Below are 26523 nucleotides of genomic sequence, written 5' to 3' on the forward strand. Positions count from 1 at the left end.
ACTGTATTCATTGCCTGTAAATCTAATTATTTCTAACCTTGACCTTTATCAGAAAGCCATCCTTTGTCCCCCACCCAGCAAGCTCAATACATCTGCAACATGGCGTGTGAAAGTAAAAAACCCTAACTCTCTTCCAGCAGCACACAAGGAGCGCGCACTTCCTTCTTCTTTCCCGTGTGTGCCTATCTCTCCTCCCTAAGGCAAAACTCCCACACCACCTCTCCTGGTTTCAGGTGTAATCATAAACGAGCTGAAAGCAATTGTGGGTAATGTAGTTCCATCGCTCCCTCCTGTCTGTCTGAACAAGTAGTGCCAGGTACCTGCTAGACTGCACATTCCAGAAGGCTTTGCTCAGCACCCCTAAGAGCGAGGCGCACCAGGTATGCTCCCAGCACCTACCCAGACCCTGAGCACGCTGGAGTTTTTCAAAGCCGAAGCAAAAATAGGTACTTCTTCAACAGTGCTGATGTCTTGAGCGACAACATAATTTGGATCTAGGAGAAAGCTCTTAGTTTCCATAATGGTGAGTTTGCTTTTTTTTTTCTTTCAAGTATATTTTGCTGATTTTGTTTAAAATACTTTGGCAGGGCTGAAATATCGGTGTAAATTTTCATTTAGTACTAATGCTGCAGTCTGATTTCCTCTTTTTGGCCATAGCCAGTGCCAGCTGCCTCTGAATAAGGTGCAGAATCTATGTACATTTTGAATTGCACGATATTGTAACTTAGGGTGGTTTGGGATGAGAACTTGCTAAGTGCTGGTGAATGCCTTTCCTGAGAGCATAAGTAGTGGTAAACCTCTTACAATTTTAAATCAACCAATATTAAGCTGGACTTCTCTGCATTTTTTGTTTGTGAAATAAGCCACTGTGGTTGTGTGTGTGTGTGCATGAGTGGTGTTTGGATTGTTTTTGTTGTTGTTTTGTTGGGGTTTTTTGTTTGGTTGGTTGGTTCAGTTTTGTTGAAGCACTGTGTGAACTGAGATATTCATCTTCCCGTACGCAGCAGTTGGACTGGCCCCTGGCTTTGTGAGTTGGGGATCAGGAGTGTGCCAGGGTGCTGAACACCACATAACGATCCTCCCTGCTAACAAGCCAGCTATTAGAAATCAGAAAAAGAGAGTTTAAAGAACATACATACTTCTGAACTTTAAAATATTCATTCTCTATTAAAAGAGTCCTTGAAAGGTAATATCTCCAGGCTAAATGGAGGTAAGACCTCCATGGAAGCAAGACCTATCATGCTGACAGACCTTGAACCAACTCCCTTTATGGCTAAAAAATGACAAGCAGAGCTGACCGGTCTGTTTAAAAATAGAAACATTTAAATGAAAGACAAGAAAGAAACTGTTCTTATTCTCTTCCTACCTGTTACTACCACTCAGCTAGTAACACCTCTTCTTTGATATAGATTTCTTTTTTTAAGGAGACAGCTCAAAATTGTAACATTTTTGACTGACTTTACTATGAAATGGCAATAGGCATCCCCCTGAATAAGTCAGAGAGGGAAGAAAGGAAAGAGGGGATCATTTGAACTGAGTAGATCTTGGGAGGTGCAAATTGTCACACTGGCAACACTTTCCCTAGCCCAAAACCATGTATTTGACAGCGGTTAACACAAAATGCTCCAACGCTGATTTTACACACTGAAACCAGTCGCACAGTGTCTGTGTTGGGTGGGAGATGTACAATGGGATTTACAACACAAGTACAGGCTGGTTATTGTCACGCTAGAAGCCGTAAAATAGTGTTTACCTTGGGTACATTAAAAATGAGGAATACTTAGAGTCGTATTCACTAAACTATATAGTACAACAATATCCTGTGGGAATGTGTTCAACAGCATAATTATATGTTGCAATAGAAACCTTATTGAGCATTTAAATGTTTGGTTTAAAATGCTGTGCCGTCTCTCTTCCCCCCCTTCCTCTCCTTATTATGAGAATGGCTAATTGGTTCAATTGCACACTGCTTTGTTATTCAGCTTCCTTTTAACTCTTTATCATAGTGATTTTCAGCCTGTGGCCCAGGAATATTTGTGTTTGGTGGACTGTATCTGAGGGATTTCTGTGAAGGGTATCCAAGGGAAAAAACTTTGAAATTCTCTACCTCTGAAGTTGGATGCCTTTCCTCTCTATTTTCCACAATATATAAACTCAAGCTCCTTGAGAAACTTCACATGTTTATGCTACTGTAAACTTTGGCATAAGCGCCTGCAGGGAAGTCCACCCTTGAAATGTGAATACAAAATAGATGGAAGAAAAACCAAAAGCATATACAATGAAAAAATATAAATCACATTGCCATGATTTTTTTTAAGCCAAAGGACTGGCTTTTTGGACAGAACAGCCAGTTAGTCAACCTACTTTGATGGTCTCTAAAGGATGTCCTGTCTAAAGAGCTGAGCTCTACGGTAGTGGCAGCTGCAGTACAGCAAACTTCTGCACCCCAAACTATGGTGCGTACTTGCAAAAGAATTTGTAAAAGAATAAGCATAGCTCTGTCTGGAACTACAGGCTCTTCCATCCCTTCTCCTACAAAATAGTGCATAGGATCCTAAGTTACCTCACAGATCCCACAAGTGGGAAATGGAACATGGCTGGAGAGGAGAAAAGGAGCTATTTCGGCAGCGTGCCTTTCCTGACGTTCCAATACTCTGCTGCTACCACAAAAAGTTTAGCCTAATTTGACCTTCTACCTTTTTAACTACTTCTTCTATGGAAGCCTTCTCCTTTCATCTCTTACCCTCTCTCTTGAGTTCTTTTCAGTTCTTTTCCTTCAACTCTGTATTTTCAGAAGGAGATAGGGTTTTTTTTTCAGAAACTGAATTCTGGAGTAAGGGTAAGGTCATATACTCATGGAAAATATATATGTGTGTATTGGCTTTGTAATATTTTACTGTATTTTCATCGGCTTCTCAGTACAGACTAGTATCTTATTTGCATTTCTGCACATCGAGAAAACACCCTTATTAAAATGCTGAGGATCATGCTTAAACTTTTTCTAAGAAACTACAAATAGTTTAGAAATCAACGTGTATGAGTAATTTTAAATTGCTCCTCCAAAAGCACCTCTTCACGTTCTTATCTACAGCAAACTTAATTTTATGCTGTTCCATTCACTAAGCTTTCCAGTAGTTCTTCATAGTCTGCTCTGGTGTTAGTAACCTCAGTAATTTTGGTTTGTGAGCAAACACTGCGAGCAATCACTTTCCATTGAGCTTCCTGTCCCACCCTCCAGAATTTACTCAAAGCGCCTATTGTATAGTTCAAAAAGCGGAGGCACTGGAGCACTTCCCTCCCAAGGAGCGATAGTGAAGTTGAATCAAGACTTTGAACCACTGAAAACTTCACAAAACTGAAACAAAGTTTTATAGCTTGCAGCAGGTGACTTTTGGGGTCTGGTTTGGTGTCCTCATGGTGGAGAGGAAAAGCTTTTCGGTTTGGATGTATCCAGACATCCTTTTCAAGGAATTTTATAGGAGGCATATACTGCTTAATTTCTGTAACAGCAGGTGTCTTTTCCTTGCGGAGCTGAGCTTCACCTCGTAAGCCAGCCTGCGCAGGAGGAAGGTACCTGATTATTTAATTGAAAGCTGCGTTATGTACCCCCAAATGTTGCCTCCCCCTTGCTGTGCAGGTGACTCTGCAGGCTCAAATGCTCTGGAAGCACAGTGAGTGTTCTGGCAGCCCAGAAGAGATTCTTCTAGGTCTTCTGCTTGGGATATGTACAAAAGACTCTGGATGACAATTATTTGAATCCAAAATGTAAATAGTTGAATCTCTTTGCCATTTTCTTCAGCTTTCCTGATGGGCAAAGGATCTTTTTGAATTGTTAGAGGAAGTCTGCCTTCACTGGAGACTCAGGGTACTTAATAATCATTGTGTTCCTGTTTACAACATACCTGTGAGATAGGGAGCTGCCATTTTACTTTGGGTAAGTTCTTGCACTGCATTTAAGCCACTGTAATGGCTACCTGCTGCCAAGCGGGGCAGTCCCACTTCTCATCCCTTGCCATTACTTCCCACAGGCCAGCGCAGGTGAACGCTGACTCATTGCGCCTGGGCCAGCTCCCAGTGAGACCAGATAAGCACCAGTGTTGATGCAAAGGAGGTGTAGGGCTGCTGCTTTCTAGACCAGCCAGACAGCCAGCCACCCAGTCAGATGGCATCCCCAAAAGCAGGCTGAGCCTCAAGCGCGATGCCAGATGATGTTGTCTGTTGTCTAATACCTTAAAAACTTCAGAGCTTTGACCCTGGTTCTATCCCAGGCTTGTTCTGAATAAATTGTTTAATCTCTGTCACTCCCTCCATGGAGGCATATAATACTTCCCTGCATTAAATGGGAGTTCACAAGTATTTAAATTGATTCTAAAATGTATTGGCTCATACTTTAATCTGCACTGACCTTTAGTTAGACATAATGTTATTAACTCAGGTTGCGTCTTTACTTACTAATATGAACTGCCAACAGCTTTGCTTGTCCATTGTGCCAGTCATCGTGCAATCATGCCAAAGCAAGCAGCTCCTTTCCCACTGGCTGCAACAGGCTGTATCACAAAACATTAGTGCAACAACTTGACAAGGAGTGGATCGAGTTCCCACCTGAGCCTACCTCTGTAAAAATACAAAAGTTTCACCAGTAGACTGGAAGCTTGTGACCCATCAGTGGCAAATCCTACAGCTTAATTTTTGTCCTGTGATCTAATTGGGACCATACTTTGGATATGTATTTACATGGGGAATAAGCTGTATTTCTACATGTACTAAGCTGCATAATTAAAAGGAAATTACTTTGTCTGAAATAACTGGGGGGGAGGGGAAGGGCAGCTGGTAAGACTTTTAGGTGGTTTGTTTTTATTCATACATGAGCTCATGCAATACCAACTCTGAGCCCTGAAGAAAAGCCTATGATGTGATGATAACCTTTTTATGAGTTCACTCCGTCTGATCCACTAGCCTTAATTTAACAGGATCTCTGTAAAGGTGGGAGGGGTGTGACGCAGCAGGGAGACAAGAATTCTCAATTTATTCATAGTACTGCCCTAATTTCTGCAGCACAAATTGTCACCTGTTGCTCTGTGTGAAATTATAGTGCTACGAACATGAGTAATGCCAGTTTGTTCTTCTGCTCAGTGATTTTTTATTTTTGTTTCTTTTCTTTCTTTCTTCTTCCTATTTGAAATCTGGTCTATTCTTTAGTGTGGACACTAGTTCTTCAGCTCTGGACTGAGACTGTTAACTTGCTTCCCATAAGTTATATACAACCATCAAGTGAAATGAATAACATCACAAATATATTTGTAAAATCTTATTAGTTTTCCAAGAAAATATCTAAGAGTTCTCAGCAGAAGCAGCTTCTGATTGAAGTGTTCAAAATATCTGTCTTAAGAGGTGAGAAGAGGAAAGCTAAACTCAGACCTGTACCCTTATATAATTTACCATATACAGGACAAGATGACAAGGAGCAAAGTTGTCTAGTCCTACAGCTAGATGGTACACACGACATGGGTTACACTAATGGAACCAAGCTTAAAAACCTCTAAGTTAAATTCCATGTAGTTTTGAGGAGAGTGTGGGAAGCTAGTGTAACTTCCCCAGTGAGATAACTCCTTTTTTTTTTTGAACACTCAGAAGTGTTTGGACTCGGATGGGTGTGTGTGATTCTAGTTGTTGAGTGCTTAATGCATGCATCATCCTAACATAAATACCTTAATTTCTTTATCTCATCAGTGAAGAGCAGGAGGTGCATTTGATGGCTCTCAGAGTTACCTTTTTGTCTGCCAGAGCACAGGTACTCATGCTTTGCCAGCTGGATCCCACCCACAGTTACTTGCCTGGCTCACACTGTCGGGTGCCTGCTAATATGGCTGAGCAGAAAAGTGCTACTAATCTGGAAAATACGTAAGAGACCCCTTCGCACCTTGGAATTCCCTGGAGTATTTTTACTGGTAATGATTGTACTCCAGTCACAAAACATACAGGTAGGATGTACTATAGGCACTACTGGCGTGCTCCCCAGAAAAGTAAGAACTTCCCTCAACTTTTCCTTATCTCATGTAATATATGGTAGCAGAAACAGAAGGACAATTTGCTTGAAGTCTGAACTTAATGGAAGTTGCATTCACCATCACTGTGATTTTTTAAAAAAAATTATTTAAAAAAAAAAGTAATAAATGATCTCAGACTTCTAAGTTTGGCTACTGCTCAGTTGTTTTACCAGATAAATGAAAACATGGGAGACAGAAAACAGTGTGTGGGGTGTGTGCAGTAATTTTCTGCTACCTGTTACACGTAGCTACTGTTTACTTCTATCTGATTTTGAGATACGATTTCTACTCATAGCTGGAAAGGGAGGCCAAACCGAGCAATGCCAAAGGCTGTCAGGAGGTGTTATGAATACCTGTCTTGCTCCCCAGTTAATTGCCTTTTCAGGGTGTGAACACTTTGGGACAGAGATGGGCTCTTGTGATATTTAGGCAGTTACTGTCAAAGCCCTAACCTTGGTGGCAGTTTTCTTCCCGTGGCACTCACACATCCTGTGCTCTGTCACTGATTTCCTGAGTGGTCTGGGACAAGTTGTTTGCAGCGGATTTTTAAGGGGTTAGTGCATGTTTATGCAGTTCTTATGGTAGGAGTGGAAGACACTGGAATGTGGCTATCAATGTCTTTGGTTTTTACTCTTTCCATCTGTAAGCTTGTCTGTCTCTATTTTTCACCCATTCCTGCCCTTCCTTGCCTTGTGCATTAAAAAAATCAGTTCCTTGTGACCAGGCTGTGCTTGCTATGTATTTGTACAAAGCTTAGCAGAGGGATGATATTCCAGCTAGTTCTACAAGAATATAAATGAAAAAGTAAAAGAAAACCCTAATTTGGGTCCCAACAGAATATAAACATCAGCTCTGGGGCTCAAAATGGGATTATTTTGGTTTTTAAACCATTTCAGTTCAATAAAAGTATTCAACTTGGCACAATAACAACTAGGTAAAAGCCTGTGGCCTTGAATCTGCATAAGAAGAGTAAAGATGATCGCTTTGTTTCTTTTGGCTTTGAAATCTGTGAATAAATCAAATTTAGTGATTCTGAAATAGGCTGGCAGCTGTAAGAGGTGCCAGGTTTTGAGCTTCTATGCCTGTGGTGCCAAAATCTGTGTGTCTCGAGCCCCATTCTTCTTGGGACAGGGGCAGGGACACCTCTCTCCTAAGATGGAGAAAGTGGAGAGAAAGCTCACTCTCTTTCCCTTCAGGTGAAAAGTTCACATACAGATTACGGGTTAAGCCTTAGGTTTATTTAATGCTAATCTCTAAAGAACTTTAAAAAGAAATTACTTGTGTGGACGTTAGTGATTCAGCGTACTGAATGGTGATGATAGACATTGACTTACCATTGTAAAATCCTGCTGAAATCAGCAATGTGAGATGAATTTGCACTGTAAAATAAAATGATCTGGACTAACTTTCACAACAGAATAAACTGTTTAGCTATGTTTGTCAAGACTGGGCATACGGTCATTTCTGCTTGGTGTGAAGTAAAATCTCCTGAAGTTCTGAAGATTAGAACTTGCACCAAATTAGACAAATATCTTTGCATGTTCTTACTGATGATCTGCTGACAGATACATCTTACTTCTGGTGACATACCTATACAATAGCTAACAGAAAAACATTACATTATAGAAGTTTTTTAGATCATGATGATTCAAGTTTTGAGCAAAGTGGTACACATTTCTGTTTATTACAGACGAAGCAACATATACAAATAAAACCCTGGACTGTGATCTGTCAGGATCCGACCTAAACTAACTTCATGCTGGAAAATATTTGGACCATGTACTTCCAAGAATGCTTGCCAAATTAAAGTTTAGATGAAGCTTTGGAAGCAGAACATATTTAATTTGAGTTTTGATTTTCATACCTCATGCTTGCCCCCCCCCCCCCCCCCCCCCCCCCCCCATTTTTGTACTAGACAGCTCTTTGTTGGAGAATCCTATGTTCTGCAAATATCTGCATATTATTGTCAATGACCTGAAACATAGAAGAATAATTGCCATAAAAGGGAGACTGAAAATCCAACAAATTTCACAGCCAGGATTACACGTGTATGTGGCAAAGAGATATAACAGGAGTCTCCTGTCTCACTGCAGCCAAGGAAAAACATCTTAAGCAGAGTAACTTGCCATCACACATCAAGGTGTGTGTTTGATTTGATGTTTATAAGGTAAACGTTAAAATGATATCTACACATTATGACACTTGCATACTTTAATCAATGAACCCCTGACAGTGATGGCCAGGATCTAAACAGTCTTTCAACTGCACTGTAAATGTGTTGTGTATGTTGTTCTTTATAGAAAACCCATAAAATAACAAAATTGGTTAGGGAAAAACCCAAACAGTAGAATTTTACATATATGATTCTGCATTATTTCATGTAACACAACACACATTTTGAACCCTTATTATCGTGTGAGGTAGGACCTAGTTAAAGGTGCAAAACGCAAGACTTGCTGCCAAGGAAGTGAGATGGGTAGGGAAATGCTTTGATCATCAAAGTCAGTGACCTTTTGGAAAAGCTGTGAATGCTTCTTCCCACATTTCAGTACAAATGGAGCAAGGACAGTAAACTTATGAAGATGAAACAAAAAAGAAGTGTTTTTTAGGGTTGGCATTTGGAAGGTGTTGCTGAATAGGCTGAATTCTCTGAGCTAACACATGGCAGGTGCCTTCAGGTTCCTAACTAGGAAAGTCAAAGAACTAAAAAGCTGTTTTAAGTGTGGTCTGGATTTCAGCTTATTTCACTTGTAACCTTGTACCTGGTTTCTTTCTGTCTGAAGCAAATGTTACTCTGCTACTACTGATCAGACTGAAACAGGCCAGCCAGAGGAACTCCATCTTTATAGAAGCATTGATTCCAAATAAAATGGCCTGTGCTGGTACCCGTGGGGACTTTGTGCCCTGGGCTGTTTAGCCATATTTGAGACAGTTGTCTGTTCCTTTCAATCTGCTGTAGCCAATGTACGCGACACGGTTGGTAGTTCTCCACGGCAGGGAGACATTACCCTCCCCTCCTGCAAGACTGGCTGTCAGAAAAACCTCAGCTCTAGGCAGCACAAGAAAAATTCCTTTCAAAGTTATAGTTGTGAAATTAATGGGGTTTTGCATGATGTTTAAATATCCTAGTGGTCTTAAATCAATTTTCTGTACCTTACTTCTGTAGTCTGACAAAAGCCAGCAGTTTCATTTCATGTACCAGGTGATTATTCTTTCCAGTGAATGGAGCATCATGTGGCTGCAGAGGTGGTTTTGGATGATGAATGATGCCCAGGGTTTTTCTGTGTAGGAAGCCAGTGAAGTCAAAGAACTGCAGTCTTTTCAGAGACTTAATAGAATAAAATACTGAGCTTGCTGAGTCTGTATGAAATTGGAAGGTGAGCATACTCAGTGTCTGTGAAAGGTGAGGCAAAACAAAGGATTGACACCAGGATCCTCACAAAGCTGAACAGGGGCCAGGTCTTGCAAAGACTGCTATATTAGTGAAAATGAATTTACTGCATGTAAAAATTCTTGAAGGAGTGCAGGACTGACTGGAGTTGTGGGGGCTTTTTTTAAGGGGGAGGGGAGGAACCAGGGACAGACCAGGGGAGAAGCTGGAGAAAACATACTGAAATGCTCTGATTATATCTAAGAGTTACTGATCTGCAGCCCTCCACTTCTGCTAGAAAAGCAATAACATCAGCTGTGGTGAAAAATTGTAAAGCTTGCTGAGGCAGAATAAATGAAATAAAAAACTAGGCACACATTTTGAACTGATAGAGTATAATCCACAGCATTTCTGAATCCTTTTCCTGAAGATTTTCTGCAGGGTTATCTGAGAGGCACTGTTTGGGAATTTGATAAGTTTGGGTTTAGTCCAACTTTCCGAGCAATTTGTAACTGCATCACTACAGCCATTATTTTCATTTGAGGGTATCAGCCAGATTTGTTGGGGCAGATGAAAAAATTTCTTCAACTAAACTGACTATTTTTTGTGTCTAAAAGGATGAAATTTATGATAATTTAGGGATTGGTTCTGGGTTTTTTCCCCTTTGATGTGTGACTTGAGTGGAGAGTCTTCCTTATAACAGAGCTTGAGCCACTGACCCCCTCATTTTCTGTCCTATGCTAATTCCTTCCACATCTTTAACACAGTGTCGCAGCCAGTGCACCTGTGTGGTTTTTAGGGCATGAAGTAAGAAAGAAGGAAGCAACAGCTTTATGCTTTCTCTCTTTTCTTACCACTGTCATATTAAATGCAAAGAAATAACATTAAGTGCTTTCTTCATGGCAAATGGCATGGAAAGATGTTATAGAGCTGAGTGGGGAAGATTTCTTGAATGGGTAGGCACCCATCTGTGTATAGTGCCTGCTCACGCTACTCCTGAGCAATTACAGCTCTCTCAGCTGTTTCATCAAATTTTTGTCCCCCAAAAGTCAGTGATGTTGGCTCAGAAGGTGGGGCTGTTAGGAAGTGCCAGCTGGAGCCGCTCTGTTGCTTTTGGGGGTGAATAGAGACAATGGGAGATTAAAGTCAGCATAGGAATGCCTGCGCTAACATGGGGGACTTCTCTGATTTGTTCTGCCAGCAGTTCATTGATTGATTTTGGAGGTAAGCCAACAGGCTGGTGAGAACCTCAGGGATGGTTTCTACCTTTGAGCCCTCCAGGGAGGCAGGACAAGGGAAAACACATCCTTAAAAAGCTTCCTGTGGGTAATACTATCCATCACAATATAATAGTGTGGTTTTCCTGGATGGGAAAACTAGCTTTCCACTGAGATGTTGCATCCAGGCTAATGGTATGCATCACCAGAGGGAGAACTGCTGCTGGAAAGGTAGTTGGACATTGTGGTGCAATGGAGGGAACAAAGGTGCTTAAAGAATATAGAGACTGGAGGAAGAGGAGACCTGGAACAACTATCTCACAGAATTCTTACTTTCACCTCTGAAAAAGAAAAGAGAAAATCTTTGAAGAGTGACTGTCACTGCTGCATAAAAATGGATGAGATTGGACATGTTATTCTCCTTATCATACCAAACGGTAAGGAACAAAAGTATAGATGCCCTCTTCTCAACAGGTAGGAACAGATGGTTAAATCAATGAGCCTGTAAGGCAGCTAGATTTAAGAACTAAATTTAAATACATAAGGGCATACAATTTGTTGCGAACTTGTCTCAAATCTTCTTGAACATGACCATTCCTTTAGAAGAAGATACACAGTGATACTGTAGACTAATGTTTGGTTGTTATTTTTTTTTAAGATAGAATCACTCCTATTTCAGGTACAAAACTACCAGCGACAGTGGAAGCAGCTCTTCCCCATTTTCATATGTAGGATGACTTCTCAAACATGTAGTCTTCTGCCATCAGAAATGGATTATTAAATGGGATCTGATATTGCATGGCAGTTTATCTTCCTCTGACTTCATTTTTTGTTGCTGGATCATTACCATTTTAGAGTTCATCTGGCAGTCATATTATTTCAGTAAAAGTATTCTGTTAACAGTACTATTAATAAGTAGTTAAGGGTACAATTCAGAGATCCAAATGTCCTTCATTAGTAGAGAAACTATCCATTTAAACATGAATCCCATTTAATAGAAATAAGAGGGGTTTTTGCTTGTCAAGAACTTGTGTAATTGTTATGCAAAGGGAGAGTCTGCGATATAATGAGAGGTACTGGGTTTGGCTTTTAGAGGACGAAGTACATTTTTATAAATTCCCCTCCCTTCTTCCCTTCAAAATTACAGTGTCAAAAATAACTTTAAAATATTGGCAGGTGTAACTTAATGGACAGCTCAGCCTATTATTAACAACACAGGCACAAATGTTTTAAATGTGATGATGTCTCGCTGCTGGAGAAGAGTTCCAACCAAACTTTAGGGACTATAATTGCCATAAAAAGCAACAAAGAAAAAGTGCATTTTCTGCAGTATACCTTGGAAAGTGTCCCTGTGATTAAGACTCCTTCTCTGATGCTCTCTTTGCTATGCTTCCAAGGACTATTAAACAAGTTCTTCAGTCAAAACAGATCAATACACAAAAAATAGGTATCAGTCTTTCCTTGTAAATATTATCACAATTTATCAACCATACTATTTGTGCTATTACATATTCCCTGTGTCTGTTATGTGGTCAGTCAAGTAGAGCAAAATGTAGTTTGTGAATGCACTGCAGAATGGTTTTGCTTACAGTTATTAACTCTCTAAACTAACCTCTAATGACAACCAGAGGAGTCCTTGCCAATTGGATTTACTTTCTTCTACCATATTTAATGGAATTATTTTCCAACACAGGTGGCTGCCTGTTTTATTAATTTTTTTCCATGTTGAGCTGTTCACTTGTCACACATCTTCCATCATTTCTGCCCTCTCAGTATCGATCTCCCTTTATTTTCCCCAGGAGAGATAGAACAAGTGACTGACTTGAGTCCTGTCCTGTCCCCCTCTCGTACACCCCATTCATGCCCCACACAACTGGGGTTTCTTCTTGGCTAGTTTATACATTTTGAAAGCTTTCCTGACATAGTTTAAACATTGCAGAACAAACTCTCTATGTGTATTGACATGTTAACTTACTTTTTGGTGTGTGTGTGTGTTTGGTTTTTATTTTCTTTTTCTGCCTCTCCCCCAAGTTAACCAATGCCAAACCAAAGTGGTCCCATACAGAAAGGTCCACCTGACAGTGCAGTCTTTCTGATGTGTTTTTCCTTTCCCCTGGAACAAAAGTCTGTCATGCTTATGGAAAGAGACCTTTCTACTCCTCTGTTTCATGAAAAGCACAGCACACTGCAGTGTCCCACAGTATCTTTCTTCAGGCGCTTCTCTGTCTCTGAAAACAGAACACCAGAAGAGTAAAGGCACCTTGTATGTGTCTGGATATCAGGTTCAATTTACTTCAAGGTTCACATTGCATGTTTTGCCCATACATCTTCAATCTACATCTGTCCAAAATAAGTGTTAGTATCCGGTTAACATACTGATGGGCAATTTAGTCCTACAGCTGGATGTTCAAGACTGGGTCCTGGCATAGTGTCAGCCATATCACTTTGTTATATTATTTTTAGCATGAAATAGTGAAAAAAAAACCCACCTTACATGTTTGTAATATATCCGGCCGATAAGGGTGCTTAAAATCTGTTGTTAATATTAATTACAATTAGAATTTTAAGAACTTTAAGAGCTGTGAGCTAATACAATACTGTCCCTTCTCTGCAGGTGGGTTCCTTGGTGAGTTCTGCTTTGCCCTGATGCTGTGAAGAGAGCACAGCTCATGTAGGATTTCTGTTATCACATCACTGGACCAGATGAAACATTTAAATTTTAAAATTCAAGAGGAATTTTTTTCCCTGCCTGTGCACAGCCCTTAAATTTGAAAGTAATTATTTCTATGAAACATGTAACTAATACGTGCCTGATTGTCAGTTTCTAATGAAGAACTACTTCACTACTTGACATGGATTTGATTGTCTGGAAACTGTTATCCTTTTCTTGCTTTCTGGGTGGATAGTAGAGGTGCTATTTTCTATATATAAATGTAAAAGTGTTAAACAGTAAGATGTTGCCAAAATCAAGTCAGAGAAAGCCCCTGTGACTCTGAGGCATACAAAGGCTTTTCTGTTTTTTCAAAAAAAGACATTTCCTTTATTATCCTTGAAGTTAGCTCTGAGATTGTAAATCATTGACTACTGTTAATTCTACTGCTACTTCTTGTCCCCCACCACTGCTTCCTGCCCTAAAAGACCACAGCTCATATCTGTCCCTCTGCAAAGCTGATTTTTGGCATTAACAGGCAGACACACGAGCCTTTCCCAGGGAAGGGAATAATAAATACCATGCAGAGTTAGGAGTGCTCTCTAAGCCAACGTAGCGTGCCGGTGTGTAAGGCTTTATCTCCACTTGCCACTAACAGGTAAGCTGCTCAGTTAAAGACCCAGTGTAACTTCTGCATGCAGCTTGGATGTGAGTAAAAGTCTAATTTAATAGAAAGAGAGGAAGAAATTAGGGTTAACAAAATAATATATTGAGTACTTTGGACATACCCTGTTCTTACAAACCCGTGATCACAGCTATAGTTCACAAGGATATAAATAGCTAGCAGAGATTTTGAGATTCCCAGTTGGTCCCACTCCCTAGGTTGTTCAAAAATGTTGTCAGTTGGGGTTTTTGTTTCATCCTAGCAAACATTAGAAGTAGGATGGGCAGCAGGGCTCTAGTTTACATGCAGAACATGGTACATATACGCTTTGCCTTTGCTCTGCAATGTTGTGTGTATTATGGTGGCATTGAAACACTTGCAGCACCTAGAAATGGAAAATTTTACTGTTTAATGAAACTGCTAAATAAAAGGTGTTCCTTACAGAGACCTTTCAACACCTGTTTTGAAGGAATAACTCTGTTGACATCACAGTCAGTAATAACTTAGAGTATTGTAATCTCTGTGAAGGAGCCAGAGGTGTTTTCATAGGACCTCCAAAAGTCAAGAAACTAGCTGTGCTTCCAAAGTATGTATGGTTACATACAATAAGTGAGAATCCAGTGTGATTTTTAACTATTATTGTTTTTAGAGGCTTTTGAGAGGTGGTAAGGAAATGAGTTTACAGAAGAATTAAACTAATAAATTTACAAATTTTTTCCTTGTTCAGCAAAAAGAAGAAATATTGCAATTTAATGGTACAAAGTTAAATCTTTTAATTCATTTGTTAGTGACATCTTTACTTGCCATTCCCTGTTCTTTACGAAGTTATTTAGTAACATAAGTAGAAGGCAACATACTTCTTTTTTTCATGAGACCAAAGAGAAACCATGGACTATTTCAGAGTGGTAGCTGAAACCCAAAAGACAATATTACAACTTAACTACACATTCTTCAGGCTTCTGGAAAGCAACATTCCCAAATGTAAAGTTTCTGACTGAAAATAAATGCTCTAGCCCTTATGCTTACAACAAACAATTTTAGAACCATAGATGTGTGGAATGCTGAGTAGAAGGAGTGTCTATGGTATAGTCATTTTTGCTTGCACAGTGTTCCCCAACCGGGCTGTGAAGCAGTCAGTTCTGGGTCATGCAGAGCTGAGCAGAGGCTGTAAGAACCCACTTGTGAGCTTGTGGAAATCTACTGAGAGGACGACCCACTTCAAGCCTCGTTTTTGTTGTGCCGAGACTACTAGGTCTACCATTTAATGCTAGCTCAGATGAAGTGTTATGCGCAGTGATTATGTCAGTTACAAGCAGCAGCGTAGACATCTGCAGAAAACGTAAACCTTGGGTCAGGAAGGAGTGTGAATGGCTCTGCAGTTCCCATGGCGTGATAAATCTTCAGAACTTTGAAAAAGTAGGTACCAAACTTGGCAACTATTTAATAACAGAGTAAATTATTAGATATATTAATTGCTTTTCTATCATTATAGGCAAAGTGACAAGTAGAAGGATCATACTAAAGCATTAAGGTTGCTGCCAAGCATTAGTAAAGTCAGTAATATAGGGTTGATATCTCTCAAGGTTGAACATTAAAAGCCATTTCTGTCTCTGTTCGGAATGAGATACAGCTGCGTTTCCTTGACTGCCTCACATGCACTAGGCTAAGAGAATAAGTCAAAGACTTTATCACTTCAACCGAAGGTTTCATTTGCTGTCCTTTACTATCACTAGCTACAGTACCACAGTTCCGTCCTGTAACCAAAGATCGGTAAACTCACTCCATGCCTGTCACCAAACTCTGAGCTGCCTAAAGCTGTTCCAGGCCACAAGCACCAAGGGACTGTTAAAATATGACCTATTACTGCAACTTATGTTTAGCTAGAAACATGTTAATCTGCTGAGAATAGGCAGTGGTTTAGATTTGGTGATGATGTGTAGTACTTTCTGAAACCATCTCTCTTCTTTGTATGGCTTTCTCTTTAGAATTCCTTCTCTTTATTTCATAGAATTTAAATAATTCAGTATACTCAGTACTTGGTCAGATCAGGAACACTGTATGTAATATTCTGGTGAATATGCTTTACTCCCTTTTCAGAAATAAACTTGTAAAGTCAGTCTAACAACCCAACCTATATAACTAGCAAGTATTTTTTCCCCGTGACAGCTAAAAGTGAGCCTGAGGAATGAGGCACATCTCCGTCACCTGCTTCTGTTGCTTGTCCTGTCTCTGCAAATGCATAACCTTCATCCTCTGGATACAAAGGCCATGAATCACTGTGAATAATGGTATGACTGAGTAGCACTGTCTGCGTAAGGTGCATGTAGGTGTCCGTGGGGAGACACCACCACAGGACAGCTCTGCTAACACAACCTGCTTTTGAAGAGGTCTGAACGGGGTTAAGGTTGAATGAAAGGCAAATTGCTAGTGCCTTGCTCTGGGATGTTGATACTTTAAAACCACAAAGGAATGTGTTCTCTCTCATTTTTGAGGGCAAAGGCAGTGGGGAAGTGTTTGCTTTTGGGCTTTTTTAATTTTCTTCCTTATCACTATTTTAAGCACAGCAGGACATGTTTTCTTTGGTAGAGAAACTGGAAAGAAAAAATAAAGTGCACTTGAATTTTAAAAGACCTGGAAGAGAATTCTGGAGGCATCACATGCAGCAAAAATGCCATTTACAGCAAATCTGTCTCCTGACTTCTGCGAAACTGAACTTTCTACCTGAGACTTTCTTCTTCCTCTAATGCGTTTTTCTTCCTCTGTAACAGTGGTGCAATGTGCCTGCCAGCAGCACTCTGGGTCCTGAGTCCCCTGCTCTTATGGGTCAGGCAATGCACTCCAGGCTTGAACAGCAGAGTGCACCTGGCAAACTGTTTCTTGCCCTCATACAGAAAAATTCCATTTCTCTCAGCAGTCACTCAGGTTCACTCACTGGTCACCTCCACAGCTGATCTCTCTCCAATCTCTTCACTTCTTCATTCCCTGCTCACTTCACACTGTGAGATGACATACCATCAGTCAAATAATGCTTTGCACCATTAAGCACTTGTCAGTTTACATCTTTCTTACTCAAGTGGCTACAGCAAATGAAAAGCTTAGCTTGTGTTTCTTCCCATATATAATTCCCTCTTTTTGCAACTAAAGGGTTTCATACCTTTCTCCTTAGCAACTGATCAGCATGGCTTTATATCCCACATGCATTGATGTCTCTTCTCTTGTGGAAAATCGTTCTTCTGGATTTGTCCAAGTAAGTTCCTAATTAATAGGGTTGCCCATCAAAAGTTTTGTATGGAATGCTATTTTACCACAGAATGTACCCATGGAAACGGGGGACCATTGGGTTTTCTTATTTTCCTAGTCTCATACAAAGGCACTGGGGATTTATGCATTCCCAGTGCTAAGGCTGGAACACAGGAGAGACGGGACCCAACCCTGGTGTCAGATCATGTAACTCTGTACCCGATGGCGTGTGTACAGCTTGTCCCCAGCATTTCCCACATCCCTTGACATGCTGACCAAACGTGGTCATCTTTTGCCCAGGAATGTTTATATCTTCCCCCTTCTCTTGTCCTCTTCTTGGCTGGCCTGAAGACTTGCCTCAGTCACAAGGGCTCCCTCATCATGCTCCCATACCAAAGAATGCTTTCGAGAGGCGGAGGGCTTATTTTTGAACGTGGTTTTCAGTATCTGCCTTTTTTGGTTTTGTGCCAGGCCAGTGGTGAAGGTTTTAAGGAGTTCCCACAGGGAACTTTTAGGAAATGGCTTATTCCATTTGCAGAAATTCTTAGCATTTATAAAACTTCCATATGCAATCTTGTTGTCATGTCTCTGTCAATATACTCCCACTGTGTAAAGAGATTGTTTTTCTTTCTCTTTCTCTCTCCCTCCCCCTTCCCCCAGGGTTTCCTATTTTAGCCCCTGTGCATCTACTTGCACTCTTGTGCTCTTTCCTCGTCCTCACTTACTGCCTCCCACTTCACACAGCTACTGAAATAATTGTGGGTGTTTTAACTATTTAAAGAACTGTTCTTAGATTCATATGTCAATTGGTCAATAAGTCATCAGTCAGAGAATAGTGCCAGCAACAAATACACTGGTATTGTAAAAAGTAGACTTTATTTTTGTACATTTATTGGGATTTTAGACTGTGGATACCTCACACTGATGTGATTAAACCTCCCCAATCCCTGAAGTAGAAGCCTGAGATAAAAATCTTGCATGTTTATAAAATGGGTTCAATTTTTCAACACTTTGAGATGCAGCAGCAAAGCAAAATTTATTTCCTTTGAAAGAATCTGTACACATTATCAAAGACACTGTCTCTTATCAGAGACAGAAGGAACAGTGATATTTTTATACGGGTGTGGGACATCAGATCTTGGAATTACGGTGTTGGGATTAAGGAGACATTTTACTTTACAGTTTGGTTCTGGTGGGGTATTAATAGCAGAAGCTACAAAGTATTAGTCTCGGAGGGTAGCTGTCACTAATATCTGAAATCAGGACTTCTAAGGCCGACATCTGAGAATTCTGGTAACAGAGGAATGTGAAAGTCTGTACAGCCTTATGATAGCAGAGCGGCTGGGTGACAGTGGGGCTTAGCCTGGCATCAGCCCTTTGTCCTGCCTGAGTGCAAATCAGCACCTGAACAGATTGCCATTAGCTGAAGGTAGCTCTCCTGGGAAGAACAAAAAGTACCAATTTACATTTGCAGTGGAAAAAAAAAAAAAAGATGTCTTAAACCATGGCATTGTACAATAGAAACAGAAAGCTTCCAGTTTCTATTTGGTAATGCTTTGATACAAGGTATGCTTCCTTTTTCCCATAACTCACCTACTAGAATTGTAACTGAAATTTCCTTTTTCTTACAGCTACAGTAAAACCAGGCTGAGTGCATTTTTTTTTTTTCCATTTTAAACATGATAAAATGAGATCTGCTTAGGCTGCAGTTGCTGCTGCAGAAGTAACAGGCTGCTGACTATTGTATCCTGTGGATGGACCCAAAAAAACTTCTGGCTTTTTTACCATTTCTCTTTTTTTTTTCCCCTCTTGGGTTGTTTGATTGTTGGTTGTTTTTTGGTTTTGGTTTTTTTTTTTGTTTAGTTGGGGTTTTTTGTTTTTATTTTTTTTTCTTTTTAACCATATGTCTTAATTTATTATCTATTTATCTATTACCCATCAGAATTTATACCCCACTACATATAGGAACAGTGAGAGCATTCTGGAAAAGTCAATAAATGATCTCTTGGTTTATAGCACTAATATAATGAGCTTTCCTGCACAGAAAGGTCTAGAAGATTGTATTTCCTCCAGTCTCTGTTTCAGGGACACAGTAACTTTGGCATGGAGGACACCCAATACTCCTTTGAAGACCTGCAACTCCTCTTTCTGGGCAGCTGAAAACAGCATTCAGCAGTGGTACCTTGAGAGGTTCATTCTCCCGTTGCCCGCCTCGGAGGGATGCCCCTCCTGCCCTGCCCTTGCGATAGGTTTGCTGTTGACTTTCTTTCAACCACAGCATCTGGTTTACAGCTGTTGTGTGGCCCAGACCACGTGCAAAGTGTGTCAAAACCAAACAGAACTACTTGTAGCCAGAACAAGGAAGAAGAGACACCTGAATGTCCTCTCTTGGGCTGTTGCTGTGCTGGCACAGGCCCTGCAGAAGGGTACTGTAAGTCATTCTTGTGCAGACTAAAAGGAAAATCTGACTTGATGTTCACTCAGAGAAGAACATAGGAAGAATAATACAGCAGAAAGGGTTGGAAATATTTTATATTAATTGGCAAAGGAAGGAACAGGTCTAGCTTTTCCCCTTTAATGATTCAAACTTATCTGAAAACAGGAATTAAGATGTTTATTTTTTAAAAAAAAATTTTATTCAAAACCTTCTGAATGGAAGTTATTGTACAATTGGCCCAGTTCCAATTGCAAGACAATTAATGATGTGAGTTATAGGACTTCACTATGGACTGGAGTACTGTATTGTACTGCAGCTGTAGCATCTGGTGGTTTTGCTGCAAATTAGATAGTAACACTCACTCAGGATTGTGATGCTCTTGGGCAGACTCCATAAATTTTCTCATAAACCATAACTTCACTTTTTTTTTTTTTTTTTTCATTTGTGTCACATCACAGGATCAAAGCTCAATTATTCTTCAACAGTTTCCCCCTTTTCAAATTACATACTTGCTGATGTTTTATATGTTTGACTGTTTCCTAGGAGGAGAGCACTTCCAGTAGTGGAACAGATTCCCTAACCAGTGGAGAGATTCCACGGAGCAGGTCAGAGGGGACTTTGATTGATGTGAATGACCGGACATCTTCAGCCAGCTACAGTATGTCTCTTCTGCTATTTTCTGTACTAAGGCTCTCCACTTAAAGTCTGTATTTCTGCAAAACTCTTAACGGTGTCAAGAGCTATAGCTACTCTGTAAAATCTGTACACTATTTTTTAAAAATTTATTTTTTATTGCTTGTGTTTTGCACCACTTAGGCCATCATAGCTGTTCCTGGAGTCAGAACACAAGGGGTTGTCACAAGGTCGCCTAGGAGAAACTTGCTGGCAAATAAGAGAAGTCCTCTGTCCCCTGCACTAGCAAATGTGGGTCAGGCAGGTTGGGAAGAAGAGCTGGAATTATTAATCTTACATGAATAAATGCTATTTTGGGTATGTTTACTGGGGGTCGAGATGGGGAAGAGAAGAGGGAGTTCTTAGCCAAACTACATTAATTTAGGGTTTTAAGAACAAGGAAGGCAAGGTAATTTTGGAGCTACCTCAGTTTAAAAACTGGAGTCTCAGTGTGTTGGGTTTGCGTGGCAAGGTTTTGGTAGCGAGGGGGCTACAGGGGTGGCTTGATTTAATCTCATTGCTATTTTAACCCAAACGTTAAGAAAACATTCCCCTCCACAAGGTAGGCATTCTCTTAGCTTTTTATCTAGTAGCAAATGTGAGTAAAGGCGAACCTGGCAGTTGCTGTCTGAGTTGGGGAGCAGGAATTATTTCCTTGCTAACATCCTGCACCCCAGTAATCTGTGCTGTTATGTTGGCATGAGAAAGTGTCCAGCCTAATAACTCAGGCTCTACCAGAGTTTTCTGCTCAGACTTTTCCTGTAGGAACATGCCCTTTAGGATGAGGTAACAAACCTTACTGTTTCTTTTGGGATTAATTTATTTTTTAATAGATAATAATGATCTGACTGTAATAGAATCGCAGCACAGGGAAAGCTTTTGGCCTGTGGGCAGAAACAAAAGGACTTTTCAGCTGGTGCTTGAGCAGCCCAGCCCTGTCTGGTGGCCCTGGCCAAGGCTGGGTGCCAGAGGGGCAGGAGGCTGCCCCGGGTTCGCTCCCTTTGGCAGCTCACCTGGAAGGCTCTTGTCAAGACCACGCCAGACCCTTCCAGATGGGCAGCTGGGAAGCAGGTAAATTCCACTTTGGCTCTTCCAACTTAGGATTTTTCTGGAACTGTGGAAAAACTTCATGCTTTTGGCTTTTTGTTACAATTCATGACAAATGAAACAAACAAAAAAAAGTACTAAAATCGCAATTATTTTTTCTTAATTTTTTTAAATTTTTTTCTTTTTGTGACTGAATGCACCGTGATTCTTGCAATTGAGCTATAATTACTAACCTTGAAGATGGAAGGTACTACGGAAAGTGTAATAATGAAGTATATAGATATGCTGAAAGAATAGAAATCCTGAATTTTCCGTCTAAAATCAAAATTCTTTACAAGGATGTACAAAGAAGGGATCATATAACTTCTGCATATATAAAAATAACAGCAAACTGAAGTAATAGAAACCCTTAGCACAAAAAATTACAGATACTCTATTAATTGCAGGAAATGTGAGTCTTAATCAACCTATAAAACAGTTTCTGTGAACAGTTATTAATATAAAATATAAGGACATCTTGTCTTCAGAACAAATAGACATTACTGTTAATAATGAGTATTTTTATTAGAAAACACATTTAAAAATCTCTTATACACCCCTATTTGTCTATTTAAGTGCAATGTCAGAAAAATTAGTAGCCACGAAAAACATTTATCTCCAAATTTCAAATTGTACTAGACCTTATAAATTATACCAATGAATTTTTGAAATGGGGAGCTAGTATAACAAATTCCACACACACTGAGATAAATTGTAAGAGTACTGTTATCAATTAAATGCATGTGCACTAATGTGAAAAGGGGTCCTGAATAATGCATTTATCTGTACTATCTACAGTGTTCAAAAAATGAAACAGTACTTGTTTAATCTTTGCAGAGAGTTAGACACAAAGGAAAGAAATCCGTAGCATTTTGTAAGAGGCCAAAGATTACTGGAATGTAAGAGTTTAAACCTTATGGAACCTTAGCATATTTGATGCCAATTAATAGTTGTAGGAGTTGATAATGATCAGCACCTCGCAGAAGATGCTTTGCATCCTTCAGCACTGATTTGTTAGCACTTTCTATTACAAAGATTCTTAATACTGCTTAGAAATCAATATTGATACTCTTTAAAAACCTGAAGGAGAAATATATAAATGATCTATATGTATTTTAGCAGGATAAATTTAGTCACCTGTTAGCTTTACGGACTGTCATTTGGAAATGAATGGAATGTCTCAGCCTCTGTGCTTTAGGAAATGCTTCTGTTTTTTCTTTTAAACAGATGTCAATGAAAGTAAATTGGATTTGGATATTGACTGGTCTGATGTATTCAAACATGCCCATGCTGTTTCCAAGACTAATCCTTTCTGGAATGAACTGTCAGCCTCCAATCCTTTTGTATATGACATAGCTGCTTCAAATAGAAATGAAAATAATAGATACCTTTCAATCTTAAAAGAAAACCCTTGTATGTTCTCTAAAGTTTCTAGCAACAGGGATTCTTTGGCTTCCTCAGGTGATGAGCTAGATATTGATTGTCTTCTAAGAAAGTCTTCAGCAAGAAGATCTGGACGATCCAAGAGTGTGTCTGACTTCCTGGATATTGTTGATAACCGAAGATTTAATCCTCGCAAGACAACACCTCAAAAAACTATAGCTTCAGACATGACATGGTTTCAAAATGACCGTGAAGCCTACAAGATGGCTTGGTTGAGTCACCGACAACTCACCCGGTCTTGCCTAGATTTAGAAGCCATGAGCCATAGTCCTGGATGGGCACAAACGCAAGCTACAGACATTCATGTAGTTTGTAAACTAAATCATGGAGGGGGTTCAGTACAGCTACCTGACTCAGATATCAACATTCATGTCCCTGTGGGTCATGTATTACCTGGGGAATTCCAAGAAGTTGGTTTAAAGGCTATCCTTAACCCTCCATCGTCGTTTAACAATGAGCTGTCTAGCACCGTGAGTCCTCTGATAGAACTTACACTGAGCAACCTCAACACGAGGGAAGCCATTTTCCTAGAGGTGAAAGTTGCAGCTAAAGTGAAGAATGATCCACTCAGCCAAGTTATGAGTGATATTGTTTGTTTTTTTAGTCTCAATAAAGAAGGGCCTTTTAAGAAGCTAGACAATTGCTACACTTATCAAGATACCATACAAGTGAAGCTAACGGACCTAAGTCACTTGATGTATGCAGTGATTGCTGTACAAGCAAACAAAATCCAACCTCCAGCAACTAACGTCTGGGACTATGTTCATAGAACGGTCTCAGTTGGAATTTATGGTCCCAAATATATTCATCCATCTTTTACAGCAGTTTTTACAGTCTTTGGTCATAACTACATTCCAGGAAAACTCACAATTTGTGATATAAAAAAGGGGGGGAAAAGTATGCCTCCCGTTGTGTTTCAGTTGTGGGGAAAACATACATTTCTGCTTGAAAAGCCACAAGATCTAAACATTTCTTTGGTATCCTGTGATCCAGATTTTGAAGTGAAGATGGAAGACCAAAGCAAAAACATTAAAGAGGAGGAGCTGAAAGCTGGTGAAATGGTCCGCCAACAATTCCTGTTTTCCATGCTTGGATGTAGGGAGATGCATTTCTTTGTTTTCCTTGTTCAGATTAAAATCTTAAAAAGTAGCCGAGTAATGCAGTTCCATGTTACGACTCCTGATCCAGCTCCAAAATTAAGTGGAATTATCAGTAGGCCAAAGCGCTTACAAAACCGCAAAGAAATCAAGTCTGCACCTTTGTTTTTAATACCAACAGTTAAATATCCAAAGTTTCAAGATAAAACTTTGAGTGTTAATACTTACGGAGTGGCTTTGAAAACTGTGTTGCGTCAAAATAAGATTGACTATTTGCTAGAATATTTTAAAGGGGACACAATAGCACTTCTTGGTGAAGATAAAGTAAAAGCCATTGGACAAACTAAAATAAAAGAGTGGTACGTAGGAGTTCTCAGAAGAAAGATTGGTCTTGTACATTGCAAAAATGTAAAAGTGATTTCCAAAGAACAAGCTATGGACACTGCTGATAGTGAGCTAACAACCAGGAATCTTGTTGAACAAATTGCATTGCCATTCAAAAAACTGACTTACATCTACTCAGTAGTTCTGTCTACAGTATCAGAGAGCGTTTATGACTGGAGAGCTTTGGCTGAAGTGCTAGGATATTCACATATGTCTTTGGATGACTTTAATGAGGCACATGCTGATAAAGAATCAGAGAGAGTCGCGCACGTTGTGAAGAGGATGAAGGAAGACTGCCATGCTAACAAAAAAAAAAGACTATTTCTTTATGAGCTCATTGTTGTAAGTATTGCATGAACTAACTTGGTTATTGGGAATGCATTGCCAAGAAACTACTCAGTAGTAATGTGTGAACAAGAAAACATGTCCTGCACCTTGTGGGAATCTTTACAAACCTGAACATATTATTAAAAGTTGTAGACACCCATAGATGGAAACTACATCCAGACTCTCATGAAGAATCATACTTTGACGAATTACTGCTAAACAGTGTTCTGTAAATGTTTCAGGAGCCTTTCTCATTTAATAGGTTGACTGAATTGGCTGTTTTTGTTTTTAAACAGCCAGGATTGAAATAGTTTTGGTTTTTGTCATGGAAGTCCCTTCTTGAATTGCTTCCCTGAGCAATTCACATTCCCATTGTGAAGTATTTAGTAAACTTATAGTGTGAAAACTCCATTATTTATATATCTTGTGTACCCTAAGGTGCATGTCTAAGTTTGCTTCATATTTTTAAAGCAAGGAAATCCTGACCCATGTGTTGAAGACAAGATTTTCTATCCACACATGACAACTTCATAGTCAATGTTGTAGTGACTTAAGGACAGTATCACAAGTATTTCGGTACATATTTTCATGAGCCTCCTTTTTAAGCCACTGAAAAAATTCTGTGTGATTCAATACTGTTATATGTGAATCAAAAGTGTTTTTTTTCTAAATACTTCCAGGTAATAGGTTGCATTGTTAGCCATCTTAATTTACTTATGGACCTGTGCACAAATTAATTTGGAATTAATGATTACTCAATACTCTCCTTGGCTTTGACTGAAAAGTCTAGCAGCCTGTTTAGGGGCCAAAGAGAATTAAATTTCTCATATGAAAATAAAGTATTATAAAAATGCATGTTTAAAAATTCATCTTTCATCTAAAGCCTTTTGACTATCCTGAATTGCAAACCTTAACAGGTTTTACTTCTTATAACTAGTCTATCCCCTTTGAAGTGCTGACAGCAATTTCAGCAGGATTCAAAAAAATTTGGTAGCAGTGGCCACTTACAACTCTTAAGACTGCATTAAACTGTGTGGAATAAAACTGAGCAAGTATGAAGCACAGTTTAGTCTGCCGTATCTCTGTACAAAAAGGGGAGTGGGGAGTTAAAGGTGAAAATGTTCCAAACTTTTAATTGAACACAGTGAAACAGAGTTCATTACAGAACAGGCAAAAGGTGGGGCATAATTAGATTAATAAGATGTCTCATTTTGTTGAGGTGTATATGATTTTGAGGTATGAAGTGCCAATGCAGATCCCTGTCTTTGTAAAGCTAGACTTAAAGATAGATATCATCCATGTCACTTTTGGGTAGAATTTACTGGTTATTTCTTTTAGTTAATCTCCTATTTTTATGTTTAATAGGCTTCTTGATTATCAGAGCAAAGGCAAACTGAACTAGTTTGTCTCCACTTTGCCAGCGTGTAGGGGGATTTGGTACTGTACACCACAGTCTGCTTCTCACTACTGTGCCTACCAAAAGCTCTACTGCTTGCAATGAGGATTTTGATGGAAAAATGTTTTACAATTAACTCACTCAAATGTCTGTTTTCTGCAGAAATACTGGATATTTGATTAAAAATCAGTATCTAAAAACCAAGGAAAACTTCTGGATTTTGTTCTTGATTTTTCACTGAAAAAGTCAACATTTTCAGTGGAACATTTTGCTGTTAATTTGAGGAGAAGACAAAACGACACCTATTTTTCTTATTAGCTCTCACCCAAACAAATACAGAAAGAAGAATGCAACATATCTGCATTTCAGTGTTTCACTCTTGCAACCATTTTAATTTGTTTGTTATTAAAAGCTCATTTGGCATGGAGGAGGGAAGGGTTTTATGCTTGCATTTCTGCTTAATGCTCAGCAAATTATCAGTTCTGTGGGAGGA

General features: G+C 39.5%; 1 protein-coding gene across 1 annotated transcript in view; it reads left to right on the top strand.

Annotated features, from left to right (window-relative positions):
• Nucleotides 1-342: 342 nt before the first annotated feature.
• The window catches only part of MACC1 (MET transcriptional regulator MACC1), a 32755-nt gene continuing 6574 nt past the window's right edge, over nt 343-26523 (top strand). Inside the window, exons 1-3 of the mRNA XM_075746050.1 lie at nt 343-523; nt 20169-20283; nt 22611-24649. Of these exons, the coding sequence (XP_075602165.1) occupies nt 521-523; nt 20169-20283; nt 22611-24649 (2157 nt within the window). The 5' untranslated portion in view covers nt 343-520. The remainder of the gene's footprint in view (nt 524-20168; nt 20284-22610; nt 24650-26523) is intronic.

Source organism: Balearica regulorum, chromosome 2, assembly GCF_011004875.1.
Source record: "Balearica regulorum gibbericeps isolate bBalReg1 chromosome 2, bBalReg1.pri, whole genome shotgun sequence".
NCBI classification, from domain to species: Eukaryota; Metazoa; Chordata; class Aves; order Gruiformes; family Gruidae; genus Balearica; species Balearica regulorum.